Here is a 14,039-nt window from a genome sequence, read left to right as displayed (position 1 = left end):
AAGGTGTGGACATAAGGGGCCTGTAAGGGTATTTTGTTTTCCTCATAGCCACTCATTTAATAGTTTTGATGACAAAATGTGAAGGAAAAACCAGATGTTAACCATGAAAGAAGAACTGTCTTGCTGTTTTGTTTTGACTGGAACACAGTAAGTCATGCATTGGTGCTGGCATTTTGGGGGTTCGGTCAGATTTGGCTTGCCGTTTCCATTGGGCTGTGGTTGAACGAGGGGAGCCTGTGGGTGAAGTTAAAGTAAGATCAGATTTTTTTGTGTGTGTGTGTGTGTGTCTTTAGCCATTCACGTTTGTGTGTGTGTGTGTGTGTGTCTGTGTGTGTATGTGTGTGTTTCTTTAGCCATTCACATTTGTGTGGTTTGTGTGAGTGGGCCAGAGGAGGAACTTGTGATAGTGCCATGTTGTTTTTATAGAGATGTCTCAACACTGTGGAGGCTTCACAACAGGCTCTGCTCACTGGAGGATTCCAACCCCCCTGATCTACCTTTGTCTGCTTGATTTAGGGAGACTATTTTGATATACTGAATATAGCTAAATATTCTATGGTAAATTGGACAAGAATCCAAATTTTCTTAAGTTAAGTTAAGTTGCATGAGATTCAAAATGAACTGTGGGGGCTCACAGTCAAGAAGATTCTCTTGAAAACTTTCAATGCCGGATTCCCAGCCAAGATTAAGTCCTGGATTTAACAACACTTTCAATGGAGAATCTCCATTTAGCTTGCTTTTTAGTCTAGGAGTAGCAGGCTTAATCTGCGTCTGGGAAACCGAACCATCAAATAACTAACATATTTCACAGTAAAGTATTTTTGAATAGGCTCTTTTGAACTGAAACACTATCTTCTTGAAAATTCACATGTAGGGCATATGTGGTGTTGAAGCGACAGCCTTGAGCACGAAAAATACTATATTAATATATAGGAACAGCAGTCACATACTTTCTCACTATGCACATATGGGTTGAAGAACTTTAGCTTGAGCAGCAGAAATAGACTGGTGTTTCAGAGACGCAAGCTAAAGCCTACGTTTATTTCTATAGCATGTTTGAGAAAGTTGAAAGGAAAAAAAACACAAGCTGTTATCACAGCGATTCTTTGCAGCTATTTCAATCACGTGTTTTGCTAAGAGACTAGCGTATACCGTCAAGATCTCTGTATGGTGAAAAAAATAAAATACAAAAGAGCTTGGCTGACCTGCCACAGCAGCACTGATGGCGCTTGCTCTGCACTGTTGCGGGTTTCCTGTTCTGTCTCAAGAGAGTTTACACTCTCCAATTCCAAGGATAGATACACTACATCATCAAAAGTATGTGGACCCCTGCTCGTCGAACATCTCATTCCAAAATCATGGCCATTAATGTGGAGTTGGTCCCCCCATTGCTGCTATAACAGCCTACACTCTTCTGGGAAGGCTTTCCATTAGATATTGGAACATTGCTGCGGGACCTGCTTCCATTCAGCCACAAAATCATTAATGAGGTTGGTAACCGATGTTGAGCGATTAGGCCTGGCTCGCAGTCGCCGTTCCAATTCATCCCAAAGATGTTCGATGGGGTTGAGGTTAGGGCCCTGTGCTGGCCAGTCCAGTTCTTCTCGACAAACCATTTCTGTATGGACCTTGCTTTGTGCACCGGCCCATTGTCAAGCTGAAACAGGAAAGCGCCTTCCCCAAACTGTTGCCACAAAGTTGGAAGCACAGAATAGTCTACAATGTCATTATATGCTGTAGCGTTAAGATGATCCTTCACTGGAACTAAGGGGTCTAGCCCGAACCATGAAAATCAGCCCCAGACCATTATTCCTCCTCCACCAAACTTTACAGTGGGCACTATGCATTCGGGCAGGAAGCGTTCTACTGGCATCCGCCAAACCCAGATTAGTCCGTCAAACTGCCAGATGGTGAAGCGTGATTCATCTCTCCAAATAACACATTTTCACTGTTCCAGAGTCCAATGGCAGCGAGTTTTACCCCACTACAGCCAATGCTTGGCGTTGCGCATATGGTGATCTTAGTCTTGTGTGAGGCTGCTCAGCCATGGAAACCCATTTCATGAAGCTCCCGACGAACAGTTATTTTGCTGAATTCGGTAGTGAATGTTGCAACCGAGGACAGACCATTTATACACGCTTCAGCACTAGTAGGTCCTGTGTGGCCTACCACTTCGTGGCTGAGCCGTTGTTACTCCTAGACGTTTCCACTTCACAATAACAGCACTTACAGTTGACCGTGACAGCTCTAGCAGGGCAGAAATTTGACGAACTGACTTGTTGGAAAGCTGGAATGACGGTGCCATGTTGAAAGTCACTGAGCTCTTCAGTATGGGCCACTTTACTGCCAATATTTGTCTATGGAGATTGCATGGCTGTGTGTTCGATTTCATACACCTGTCAGCAACGAGTGTGGCTGAAATAGCCGAATCCACTAATTTGATGGGCTGTCCACATCCCTTAGGTAGTGTATCACTCTGCAACACTGCACAAGGTCAGTCTACTCTGTGTTTTCGTCAATGTAGTGTGATTCATATTGACTGTTAATAAGGACAGAAAGAGATTTGCGAAATTGTGCCCATTTCATTTTGTATATGGCTGATCTGGTTGTTATTATAGACTAGACAGAGTGTGGGGCTTAGTGTATTTGATGCTCTGATCTTGTGTATTTTTTGTGCAATGCAGACACACCATGTTAAGTCTGCGCAGAACTGTACATGTCAAGCTATTTGTTCAATCAGTCTCATTCTCAAGACCCTAAAAGGCACATATAGGTAAATCCTCCGCTGAGGAAAGGGAACGGATGTGGGATATTTCCCTCCAGATATTCTGGATGCAGATAAAACTTCAGGGGAACAAAAAACTCTTTAGATTAAACAGATTTCACAGACCCGGGTTCAAATAGTAGTTGATATGTTTTCTTTCAAGTCTTTTGAGTGTTTGATTAAGTCTGTCTGGAGCGCCAGATGGGCGAGGTTTGCACCCGGGTCTATTCCGTTGGTTCCATTTCACCAGGCAAGCTCAATCAAGCCAACTAAATGATTTGAACCTAGGTCTGATATCAAATCCATAAAGGGAAACAATGAAGGCCACAATTGCCCTGCTCTGTGTGTAAGAGTAGGCATGGGTGGAACCAGTGACAGTCCTTCTGGCTCTAACAGTGGAAGCCCTCATGCCCGTGAACTGCCACCTGTAGGAAGAGTGAAAAACAGGAGAGAAGACAACAATGGGCTATTCATTTCAGTCAAAATGCCTGGTCAATTAAGTACACAAATAGTACAGATAATGACTGGATATGAGATCCGTTTAAAGGAATGTGTAGGACCTGTCTGAAATGACACAGCTTCTGTGTGGGCAGTGGCACTGTCACGGCTAAGGACGAGTCTAGCCAGGCTAGGTCTAATATTGGAAACATAATTACAAACGCACAGCCCCACCTTGAGCTGTAAATAGACAAACAGAGTCAAATTGGGATATGACTTGGAGCATGGTTTCTCTGTGGGAATTTTTAAATTATGATTCATTGGGAGTTGTTGGTAATGAAAGAGGATTTATAACCTTGCTATAGTACTAAATCAAATGGGTTAAAGCCATTTCATATGACTTGATTTTCAAACAAGGTAGGCCAATTGAAATAGGTGTACAAATGATTACAATAGACTTTATGTCATGGCTATTAGCGATAAGGCCAAATAATCAATGTCTATCTGCTGAAAGTTGTGAGAAAAAAAAATCGGACTTTCAGGAAGTTCTCAGTTAATTAAGGGTCATGACAGCCGCTATGTTCAGATGAGAGAGGAGGGGCGCTGTGAGCTGAGTCTATGTGAATAGTGTGTACAGTAAGGTCACCATGCATTAGACATGAAATAACACATATTATATATTTTGGAAATGTGACTGAAGTCGTTTTGTTTCTTGACAAGTTTAATAATATAATAACTGTTAATGCTTCTATGTGTACGTGGTTGAGTGTCAAATGTTTTAGGGTAAAGAATGAAATTACTTTTTGTGGAGGAAATATGGTACGCAGAAGAGATGATCAATTAATTAAAGTTGCAATGTAGGCTGTGTGTCACGTTCTGACCATAGTTCTTTTGTGTTTTCCTTGCTTTAGTGTTGGTCAGGACGTGAGCTGAGTGGGCATTCTATGTTGTGTGTCTAGTTTGTCTATTTCTATGTTTGGCCTGATATGGTTCTCAATCAGAGGCAGGTGTTAGTCATTGTCTCTGATTGGGAACCATATTTAGGTAGCCTGTTTTGTGTTGGGTTTTGTGGGTGGTTGTTCCCTGTCTTTGTGTTTTATGCACAAGATAGGGCTGTTTTGGGTTTTGCCACGTTTGTTCATGGTGTGGCTCTTATTAAAGAACCATGAACTTCAACCACTCTGAGTTTTGGTCCTCCTCTCCTTCCCAGGAAGAAACCCTGTGGGAGATGTTATTTGTAACTCAAATTGCCCTGTCAAAAGAAATATAATAATCGAAGAGCGGTTAAGCAATTTTGGCTGTTGGGTATCGAGCATATGTTCCAACTTTACCTTTCTCAAGTTGTTCTACAGGTACAACCAACAACGTTATTTCATGGCAGAGAAATCGATATCACTTTGCTTTCAGGCAATCTTGAACACGAAATTCCTCGCAATGGTTTCATTTGAAGCAAAATGACAACATCTCAGTTCACTCCGACTTTTGTTTTATCAGGGAGATCCTACTGAAATCATAATTGGGCCTTGCCATACGTTGGCATTTGAATATTAAGAGCTTGAGAGGACATTTAGTTATTGACTTAGCCTTGTTCTGTTCAATGTTCTCTACCTATATAGTACTCTAAATACGCCAATTTAATGTTAAGTTAAATAATACAAGATTTTAAAAAATGGCTCACACTATTCAAACCAATGAGGTTTCGGGAACGTTAAAGTCAATAATCTCAGAGTCATCTTTTTGCAGATAGAACCTTATATTCCCAAACTTTCGATATGATAGATCCAATAACTTCGTCCAAATGTATCTGGATGAATGAGCCAGCACGTTAACTGACGAAGGCTCTTGTAAGGGATACCTCATGTCCGCATCTGCAGGCTGCTACATGGAGTGCGTCATTAACGGGATATCATCGCCGGTGAGCTCTGATGAGAGGAGGTACCGCAGGATCCGTTTACATCGCCATGAGCCTTGTTGCATGGGCCATGAGGAAGGGAGGGTTGGGGGCTTAAAAGTTACAAATAGTCTAAATATTCCACATTATAGCCTAGTCAAGGGAAAGTTCCAGTAAGTTTATACCCATTTTAACTCGTCAACCACGGTAAAATATAAACCAAATACGATCATGTCATCTGATTCTGAACCAACGCAAATGTCACCTGCCATTATAGGAAATAAATATGTGTTCTCTAAATGATATTTTAGAAAATATATTAAGTTGTGGTTTACAATCACAAACGGAGAACGTGGGGGGGCAGTGGTCCCTTTCGCCACCTGCCTCACATGCTCACAAAACCTTGTAAACGCGCACGCGCCTTTTCAACCAATGGTGTTCAAATCTTTCCGGAGATAAAATAGGCGGTGTGGACGGAGAGGATGTCATCACAAGTGACCAGGGACCTTGAGAGTCACGCAGCGAATAGTAACCATGCCGAGGTCATTTTTGGTGAAGAGTAAACGGGCACATAGCTACCACCAACCCCGATACCTGGATGGTGAGTACATAAAACTGGATACTAATGTATCCCTTATATGCGCAGGTGCGTCCATTTATGATGTTGCAGTACTTTGAATAATTGTCATGCGTAATTGTTATCCATGAGCCTTTACGCACACAAGGAATAATTAGCCTACGTTTGTTTTAAAAAACCTACCTGTAATGATACGTTTCTCATTTCGCTAAATTCGCGTGGAATGTATTATGTTTCACTTTAGAATTCACAACTACAATATAAATCTGAGACGGATATTATGAGCTTGAATTAAGTGCTAATCTTTGCTTTCTCCGAAACTGTAGAGCGCAAACCGCAGGTTGAGGGGAGCTGTGACGCGCAGGATGCTCATAACCATGGCAAGCGCTCCCCCGAGTCCTATCTAGTGCGCACGGCTGACCTGTTATCCACCTCCCCGCTGAGCCACGAGGGCAACGTGTGCGACCGCTCGCCGGACTATGACTACTACTGGCGCCCTCCATCTCCATCTGCATCACAAGGTCTGTATTTACAGTTTGTTCTGATGTCTATCTTTGCTCTGTCCTTGGTCACCATTACGCATATGCGCAATGCATCTCCAAACATGGTTATCTGAGAATATCCCTCAGCTTTTAATATTTATCACTTTTCTTCCTGCCCCATGGGGTTTTACCTGCATATTAAAAGGCTGTATTATTGAGTCATTATTGGCTATTTTTTGTAAACAGTATATGGAAACGTGACGACTCATATAGTCCAAATGTTTTCCAGATTCGGAACAATGTTTCACTCCGTCAGTAGACAACGCTCAACCTTTCGCCATTCCATTCCGCCCTTATGCATGGACTACCTACTCTGGTTCCAAGCTCGGGCACCTTGTGCAGCGAACATACCAACAGAATCTCTCCACAACTCTGGAGCCTGACACACAGATGGTTATCGATGGATCCGAGGATGGTGCCTCCAACTCCCCCATTTACGCACAGCGGGGCCCGCACACAGGATTTTACCGGGACTTTGGGTCTACGGTGTTCCCTACCTATAAAATGTGGGACGCCGACCAATTATACTCGGACCTCAAGGTCTCTCAAATCAAGTCTGAATCCGATCTCATCTGTTCCCGTATAGAGCCAAGCAGATCGTACAAATGCATTAAGTGTTGCAAGGTAAGCCTATCCATACTCCTCCACCATAATGCATACTAAGGTAAATTGTTCGATTTGAATGAGATGGTTTCCACTAATAAACACATTCGGCATCAATCTGGTAGGCTATTATCTATGATCGCTTTCATCTTCTCCAAAAGGTCTTCTCGACACCGCACGGGTTGGAAGTTCACGTCCGTCGGTCGCACAGCGGAGCACGACCCTTCACCTGTGGAATGTGTTGGAAAACATTTGGGCACGCAGTGAGCTTGGAACAACATAAAGCCGTTCACTCACAGGTAATTAGGGCTCAAATGCCTCCGTATTTGCTAAAAAAAAAAACGTGAACGAAATCCTAAATTGTAGATGGCAACAAGTCGCACTCACATATACTTGACTTTCTCACATCTTACCTGATTCTCAGGAGAGGAGCTTCGACTGCAAAATCTGTTGCAAAAGCTTCAAGCGATCGTCCACGCTGTCCACGCACCTGCTCATCCACTCGGACACGCGCCCCTACCCATGTCAGTACTGCGGTAAGAGATTCCATCAGAAGTCGGACATGAAGAAACACACCTTCATCCATACAGGTGAGAGATTACGCTCCCACCACACGTTCATTATTTAAAAAATGATATACACGGTTTTGTATTAGCCAATTATTCAAAAGTGGTCAACCAAACAAAAAGTAAGTTAACATATTAAGTTTCTAAGTCAGACAATTACAAGAATAACAGCACATCAATATGGAGAGCTCAAATGGACACTTTCATAATGCAACTTGTTTGTTTACATTATCAGGTGAGAAACCGCACAAGTGCCAGGTATGCGGGAAGGCCTTCAGTCAGAGCTCCAACCTCATCACGCACAGCCGCAAGCACACGGGCTATAAACCGTTCTGCTGCGACCTCTGCGTCAAGGGATTCCAACGGAAAGTGGATCTGAGGAGGCACAAAGACACACAACATGGATTTAAATGAAAAACCGCGAACAGCAAAAATTGTGCCTGGAGGATTGAGAAGAAAATAGGCTAATAATGGAAGTAAATATGTCAAATTTCAGAGGAAGGATTAACGAATTAATTTTAATAGTATATGCAATTGTCAATTTCAAAATACATTTATGCAATACTAGTATTGTTATAGGCCAAATTGTCTTTAACATTTTACACAACACAAAATACATGATTTAGAAGTGTTGGTTGTGATGCCCAACCAGGCATATTTATATTTGTGCTTAATCTTGTTTTTTTTCCCTGGCAGAAAACGATTAAATGCAATACTACTCAGCAATTTCATGCTTAGTAGGCTATTTGTGAAAATGCCATATTAATCAATGCCCATTCTATTCCAGCTTAAATTATAACTGTCACACTAATTTGTAATGTGTAACAAAATCCAATATACATTTTTAATGGCCCCTTATCTTCTGTAAAACATAAGGCTTGAAGTTCAAAAGTGCAGGAATCTAAACCAAACATGCTAAAAATATATTCTTAATGAATAGTAGGCCTGTCAGTGAGTTGAATGAAGGTGGTGCAGTGGAATTGTCAATTGTTTAAACCTTCTGTATCAACACTTTCTTGAAATGAGCAAGGGGGAAACAAATGAACTCACACCAACAAAATGAACATATTTTACTCAAGGCCTACAAGCAAAATGCTTCAGAACTACTAGGCTATATCTGTATGACCTAAACTGTTTGAATCAAATAAAATGATTCACGTTCATTTCCCATTCGTGCGCGCTACCTGGTCCAAACCAAATATTATCAGACACCCGCTTTAACACACTTGGAACAAATGAGATGACACTGCCAGGAAGTTGGGAGAAACAGCATCACTTTTATTGCACCATCCTCTTACAGTTAGGCAACATAGTCAACAACACATGACGTTTTTAGACAAAGTGTAAAACCTGAGTGATTTTATTTGGCTGTATAGAGGCACAGGGTTAAACATTGGAGGCTTGTAAACTTTAAAGATTTGATTTAGACATTTACAGCATCAGATTCACTGTATCAATAGATTCACTCAACTATGCACTAGTGTAAGAATTTATGTTTGAAAACAAGCCTCGTCAGTGATACAGTATGCCTACACGGTCTTCATTTCAGGGAACTACAACAACATCAAGCACTGTACATTGCCCGAGAGAAGACGAAAGTAATTATTTTACTCTTAATTCTCAATAACAGAACACAATCAATCAACAAATGAAAAAGCAACCAAAATAAATAAAAAGGATAACCGGACTGACGTCTCCCTTCCCCCGCAGTTCTTATAATAGGGGACAATGTTGTCCAGAAGAAGAATAGACTTTCATTGATTTGTCTGCCGTTTTTCTGTGTGCTCGTGTGGACAGAGCTCTGCGGTTCTGAGTAGCTGGACCAGGCTCTGCAGGTCCCGGTCCAGCAGTGGGAGCTCCTGCATCAGAGTAGAGAGGTAATCGACTGAGGCCGGCCTCTCCAGGGCCTCCCGCACCACTGGGGACACCTCTGATAACCTGCAAAACAAACAACACGGTCAAGAAAAAAAAACGAAGGCCTCTGTAGTAAAGAAGTAATAAGTACAAGACTTCTAGATGGCAGTAACGGCTAACTTGACCATTTTCAGAAATCTCATCAACAGCGAAATGCACGTTTTTCAAAGTTTAAGGGCATATTGACCAGGATTTGGGAGCATTGCCTTGTGAACAGGTATAATGCTTTACGGTGAGCTTATAGCGCAAGACGTGTTCATAAGTCTCTCTCGTAGGCGTCTTATTACGACCGCGTCTTAATGCTCAGGGCTAAGTAACAGAGATTGTGAGTCAGTCGAAACCAAACTGCGCCTGAGAGCAGCGCCACTTTCAAATCGTTGTGAGAGCCGTCAGTTTCGTCAGCATCTTACTCGATAGGGCGTGTTGCTTTACTAGTCAGCGACTACAGGACTGGATCAAGACCACTTTAGTAGATCAGGTAATATGAGATAGAGACGACGACGGCAGCCCCCCCCCATTTATTTTGACCTCTAAAATCAAGGCTATAAAATCTCTCATCTCTGGGGGGGGGGTGCACACAGTGGGTCTGCTAGGGATGGGGTGGAATGTTTCCCAGGGCCTGCCTGTGTGTGTGTCGTCCCTGGCTGGGGGGGGGGGGGAAATCAGGTGGATGAGGTAAGGCAGAGAGGTGTCTGTGTGTACACAAACGGGAGCAGCATGGAACTGTCCCACACAGCGCCTGCTAACGCCCTGCCCGGGGAAGTGGCGCGCACACACACGCCTGGCACAGGGCACACAACGCAAGGGAACTCAAACACTGTAGATTGGAGATGCCACACACACAAACCAGAGAGTGCCATATACTGTATACCGCACTGTGTGTGTGTAAATATCAAAGACCACCATAAACATGCAGGTGCACACACACGTAAACCTTTGCATTGCTGCATCTATGAGGGCCTGTGTATGCGTTTTTCAGAATAATGTACACATTCTATGCATATGTTGATAAATGAAATCATACTTATTAACAGGTTGACTTCCAGTTTGTTTGCGATCTATCAAAGAGGACATCCAAAATAACATACACACACTTCTCTGCAGTGCACCCTGGACACACACACACACACACACACAGATAAATCCCTCTAGGTAGAGTTTGTTGAGAGGGTGTTCCTCCAGGAATTTCTCTCTCCCTCCCTGGTTTCCGCTGTACTGATCCTAGGCTCTCCAGCTGTTCCTGCAACAGGACAAACATGGGAAGAAGCACTTACAAATGGAGGAGCACCACTGCAATCAGGGTCCACTCTGGGCCTTTGTGGATGATGTTGGTGTTTGTAAACCTGCCATGGAAACAAAAGAGACAATATAGTAAAATAAATAATCTATAAAACAGCACAGGTTTTGAGAAGCTGAAAGAAATGAGTACTGCCATTAGGCCTGACAACACTATGATTCTCCATGAAATAAAAACAAAGTCAAGAAATATCTGGCCTTTCCTTCAACTTGGCAGTCCAAATCACCAGTCCAACCATATGTCAGAGACAAAATCATACAGACAAAACAATTATAGTTGTTCGATATGACAGTTGGTTGTTGGAGCTCAGGGGGCCTGCAGGACTCAGGAGCTAGTGGGGAATTCCTGGAAACAGGCATCTCACTAAAGGTGTGACAAGTGGTATGCTATTCAAAAAGACAAAAACCTCTGAGCTACAGGAAGTCAATAGCACTCTGCCAATCACTGCTTCCTGTTGACTGCACCTAAAAATCAGCCAATCCGACCCTAGTTAGTGCCCACGACAGGAGCAGAGTTCATTTCTGGCCCGTTTGGGGCTCCCCAGAAAGTCCACGCAGTTCGTGGAAGCCTTGATACCACAAAACTTCTCCATAAATACCGTACTTACAGTGTCTCATAGTAGGAGTGCTGATCTAGGAACAGCCCCCCCCATGTCATGTCATCTTATTCATTATGATCTAAAAGAGCAAAACTGATCCTAGATCAGCACTTCTACTTTGTTACGGTTTATGAATACATGCCCAGGTAAAATACTGACTGTACAACGTTCCAGTCTCCCAGAAGCAGTCTGGGGACGTTGTAGAAGGTGTGTTAAAAAGGTCACACTGGCGCTGACCTGAAGGTTCTGACCAGCCTGTTGAGGTCACTGGAGACGTCAGTCATGGTGAGACGCAGAGGACCCACGATGTCTCTCAGGCTTCGGACCGCAAAGAGAAACAGACAGAACAACTTTGTTTACTTTCTTCATATGAGGAGACGCTAAGTTAAATTCGCCAAGCTTAAAGACTGAGCCAGTCCTCTTCAATGCTTCTGTAATATTGCTGTTTGTCAATTGTCAGCACATCGGGTGACCATATATTCATCGCAGAAACCCAGTTCTTTGCACTTTGAAAACCGTTGCAGTGTTTTTACACACACACACACACCCTTTAGTGAGCTTCTCCACTGTAATCCGTTTCTGGATGAGGTGCTGGGCATGGGAGTCAACCAACGGGAGTGCCCCACCCTGGTTCTGGAGAGGAGGACAGGAATACAATGAGTGAGTGAGACAGACAGACACAGAGACAGACAGAAACAGGGAGAGAGACAGGGAGAGAGACAGACAGACAGGAGATAGTTTCATGTCACACCTCTCCAATGCTTATAGAGTGCCCCCCATCTGTACACTGGCAGTTGCTACAATACACTCCTCCCCCACTCACCTCTGAGTCTCCGCCTCTGGCATGTTGTTTCCCTGACACCCGCTGGACTTCCTTCGTCCCTTCATAGAACTCCCTCACCCTCAGCCCCATCTCCTCTGTCTCCCTGCGTAGGGTGTCGTAGTCTGGGGCCGGGGCCAAGGGCCTTCTGGACCCCCTTGGGAGTCAGTCTCACGTCCCTCCCCACCACCCTTCACAATGTCCTCCAAGTCATCTTCATCTAGCTCCTCTTCCTCCTCCTTCTTCTTTGTTTCTATCAGTGTTTTACTAAAGTGGTCTGGGCCATATAGGAACTTCATAGTCTCCTCAGTCATCCATTCAGTGAAGGTCCTCCTTAGGCCTTCTAGAAGGTTCAACCGGACTGAGACAGGTTTAGTCCCGGCTTCGTAGCCCTTGAGGAGCCCCCGGAGCCCCTGGGCTCCCCTTCTGCTCATGCCCACCTGGGTAATGTTGATGCCAGGCTGGGTGGGCTGTGCTGTGTCCCCCTGTGGACTGGGGTTTGGAGCTGGTTCTTGATTCTGTACACTGTAGGCTGTTAGTGCAGAAGACGTAGCTGTGGCTGGGTCTCGATCCTGTATTGTAACTTGGCTCAATAGCTCTGCAGCTTCCTCCATAGACTGGCCCTCTGGCGACCCTCTCTCTCCCAGGAGAGATTGCTGCTCACTCTGGTGGTTCGTATCTGTGGTGTGCTGTTGGCGTCCATCTGTCCCATTGCTTGGCTTCCTTTGTGCGTTCTGTGATTCTTCTGTATTCTCCTCCTTGTCTTCCGCCTCGTTTGTTTGTATTTGCTTGGGCACCGTTGTGTCCTTCCCTCCCGACCTTCTCTCCCTGTCCTCCCCCTCTCCAGGTTCCCTACCCTCCCCTTCGGCGGTGCGCTTGGGCAGATCGCCCCAGTGCACCCTGGGTCCCCGTCGCTGGGAGACCACGCTTGAGACAAAGTCGTGTTCTGCGTCGCTGTCGTCGCTGTGGCCGGCTGTAGGGGAGCGCCTGGGGTCCTCTGGGGCCTCGGGGGACACAGAGTCCAAGGGAAGGGGGTTCTCCACATCGTCCTCTCTGAGACGCCTCTCAGCCAGCCTCACCTCCTCTCCGGTGCTACCGCTAAACAGAGGGGGAGGGAATCCGGGGGAAGTCAGTCAGTCAAGCAAATCACTCAATCGACATATCAATGGTTCCGTAGTTTAAAAAAAAATGATGTTCACAGTCTGCGAATTACTGCATTTTTATGCCGTAAACGATTGAGGAATGGATTTGATAAATAGATCGATACCTATCCATCCATCCATCCAAACCTTCTAAATCAGTTGAATGACAGCTCCACATCGTATCAATTCATCCAGACTGAATGACATTGTGGGAAAAAGTTATGTACTTACCCATCTCCTTTCTTCATTAATTTCACATCTGGGGGGCTGCAAATGACGAGAGGAGTTAACATTTAGGTCAAATTTGGACCTAAAGAAAAATGGCTGCCTACCTCAGCACTGATTATATATATATATATATATATGCTGAAGTAAAACAGTGCAGGCTTACCTCTCGTGCTGCCTCAGCCACAGAGGGCTCTTTGATATCTGCAGCTCAAAGGACTTGGAGGCTTTGTAGCAGAAGTTACTGCAGAAGCTCTGGGTCAGAGAGGGAAAGGGCCGCGTTTCGGTCTTACGTCAGTCACGTTCTTTCGCAGTGTTGGGCACAACACAGTAAAGTATCTGATTCTGTGTCTGACTGAGCACTTACCTTGCGTTCCGTGATGTCATAGACTTTATTGGTTTTGGTGGAAATTTTGAACTGTTGAGTGGAGACCTAGTAAAAAAAAATACAAAAAATACCTGATATAAGTTAGTTTTGACCAATCATGAACTGGAAGGCAAGTAAAAAGGTAAAGCCCTTTAGAAATACACAAATCCATACCTTGCCCAGTTTGTTTGAACAGACAGGATAACCGCACAGCTTCACAATGGACCTCTCCTCAACTGTGTCTTTGTAATTGGCAGCAGTGATTAACCTTGCCTGCAAATAAATCAAAGACATT

General features: G+C 44.2%; 2 protein-coding genes across 2 annotated transcripts in view; one reads left to right on the top strand and one right to left on the bottom strand.

The window, feature by feature from the left end:
- Positions 1-3,291: 3,291 nt before the first annotated feature.
- On the top strand, positions 3,292-9,318 carry LOC115114182 (zinc finger protein Gfi-1-like). Its single transcript, XM_029642238.2, has 6 exons — positions 3,292-5,694; positions 5,997-6,191; positions 6,442-6,836; positions 6,977-7,114; positions 7,240-7,405; positions 7,617-9,318. Exons 1-6 carry the CDS (start codon positions 5,628-5,630, stop codon positions 7,793-7,795), a joined length of 1,140 nt encoding a protein of 379 aa, XP_029498098.1. The 5' UTR covers positions 3,292-5,627; the 3' UTR covers positions 7,796-9,318.
- Positions 8,639-14,039, bottom strand: part of LOC115114180 (probable ATP-dependent DNA helicase HFM1) — a 51,139-nt gene continuing 45,738 nt past the window's right edge. The window contains 10 exon segments of the mRNA XM_029642231.2: positions 8,639-9,319; positions 10,570-10,638; positions 11,428-11,508; positions 11,738-11,823; positions 12,014-12,159; positions 12,162-13,108; positions 13,384-13,419; positions 13,544-13,632; positions 13,745-13,810; positions 13,919-14,017. Of these exon segments, the coding sequence (XP_029498091.2) occupies positions 9,136-9,319; positions 10,570-10,638; positions 11,428-11,508; positions 11,738-11,823; positions 12,014-12,159; positions 12,162-13,108; positions 13,384-13,419; positions 13,544-13,632; positions 13,745-13,810; positions 13,919-14,017 (1,803 nt within the window). The 3' untranslated portion in view covers positions 8,639-9,135.

The sequence above is a fragment of the Oncorhynchus nerka genome, linkage group LG9b (genome assembly GCF_034236695.1).
Source record: "Oncorhynchus nerka isolate Pitt River linkage group LG9b, Oner_Uvic_2.0, whole genome shotgun sequence".
NCBI classification, from domain to species: domain Eukaryota; kingdom Metazoa; phylum Chordata; class Actinopteri; order Salmoniformes; family Salmonidae; genus Oncorhynchus; species Oncorhynchus nerka.
Note: the sequence above shows the minus strand (reverse complement) of the source record. Positions and strands in the feature narration are given on the sequence as shown.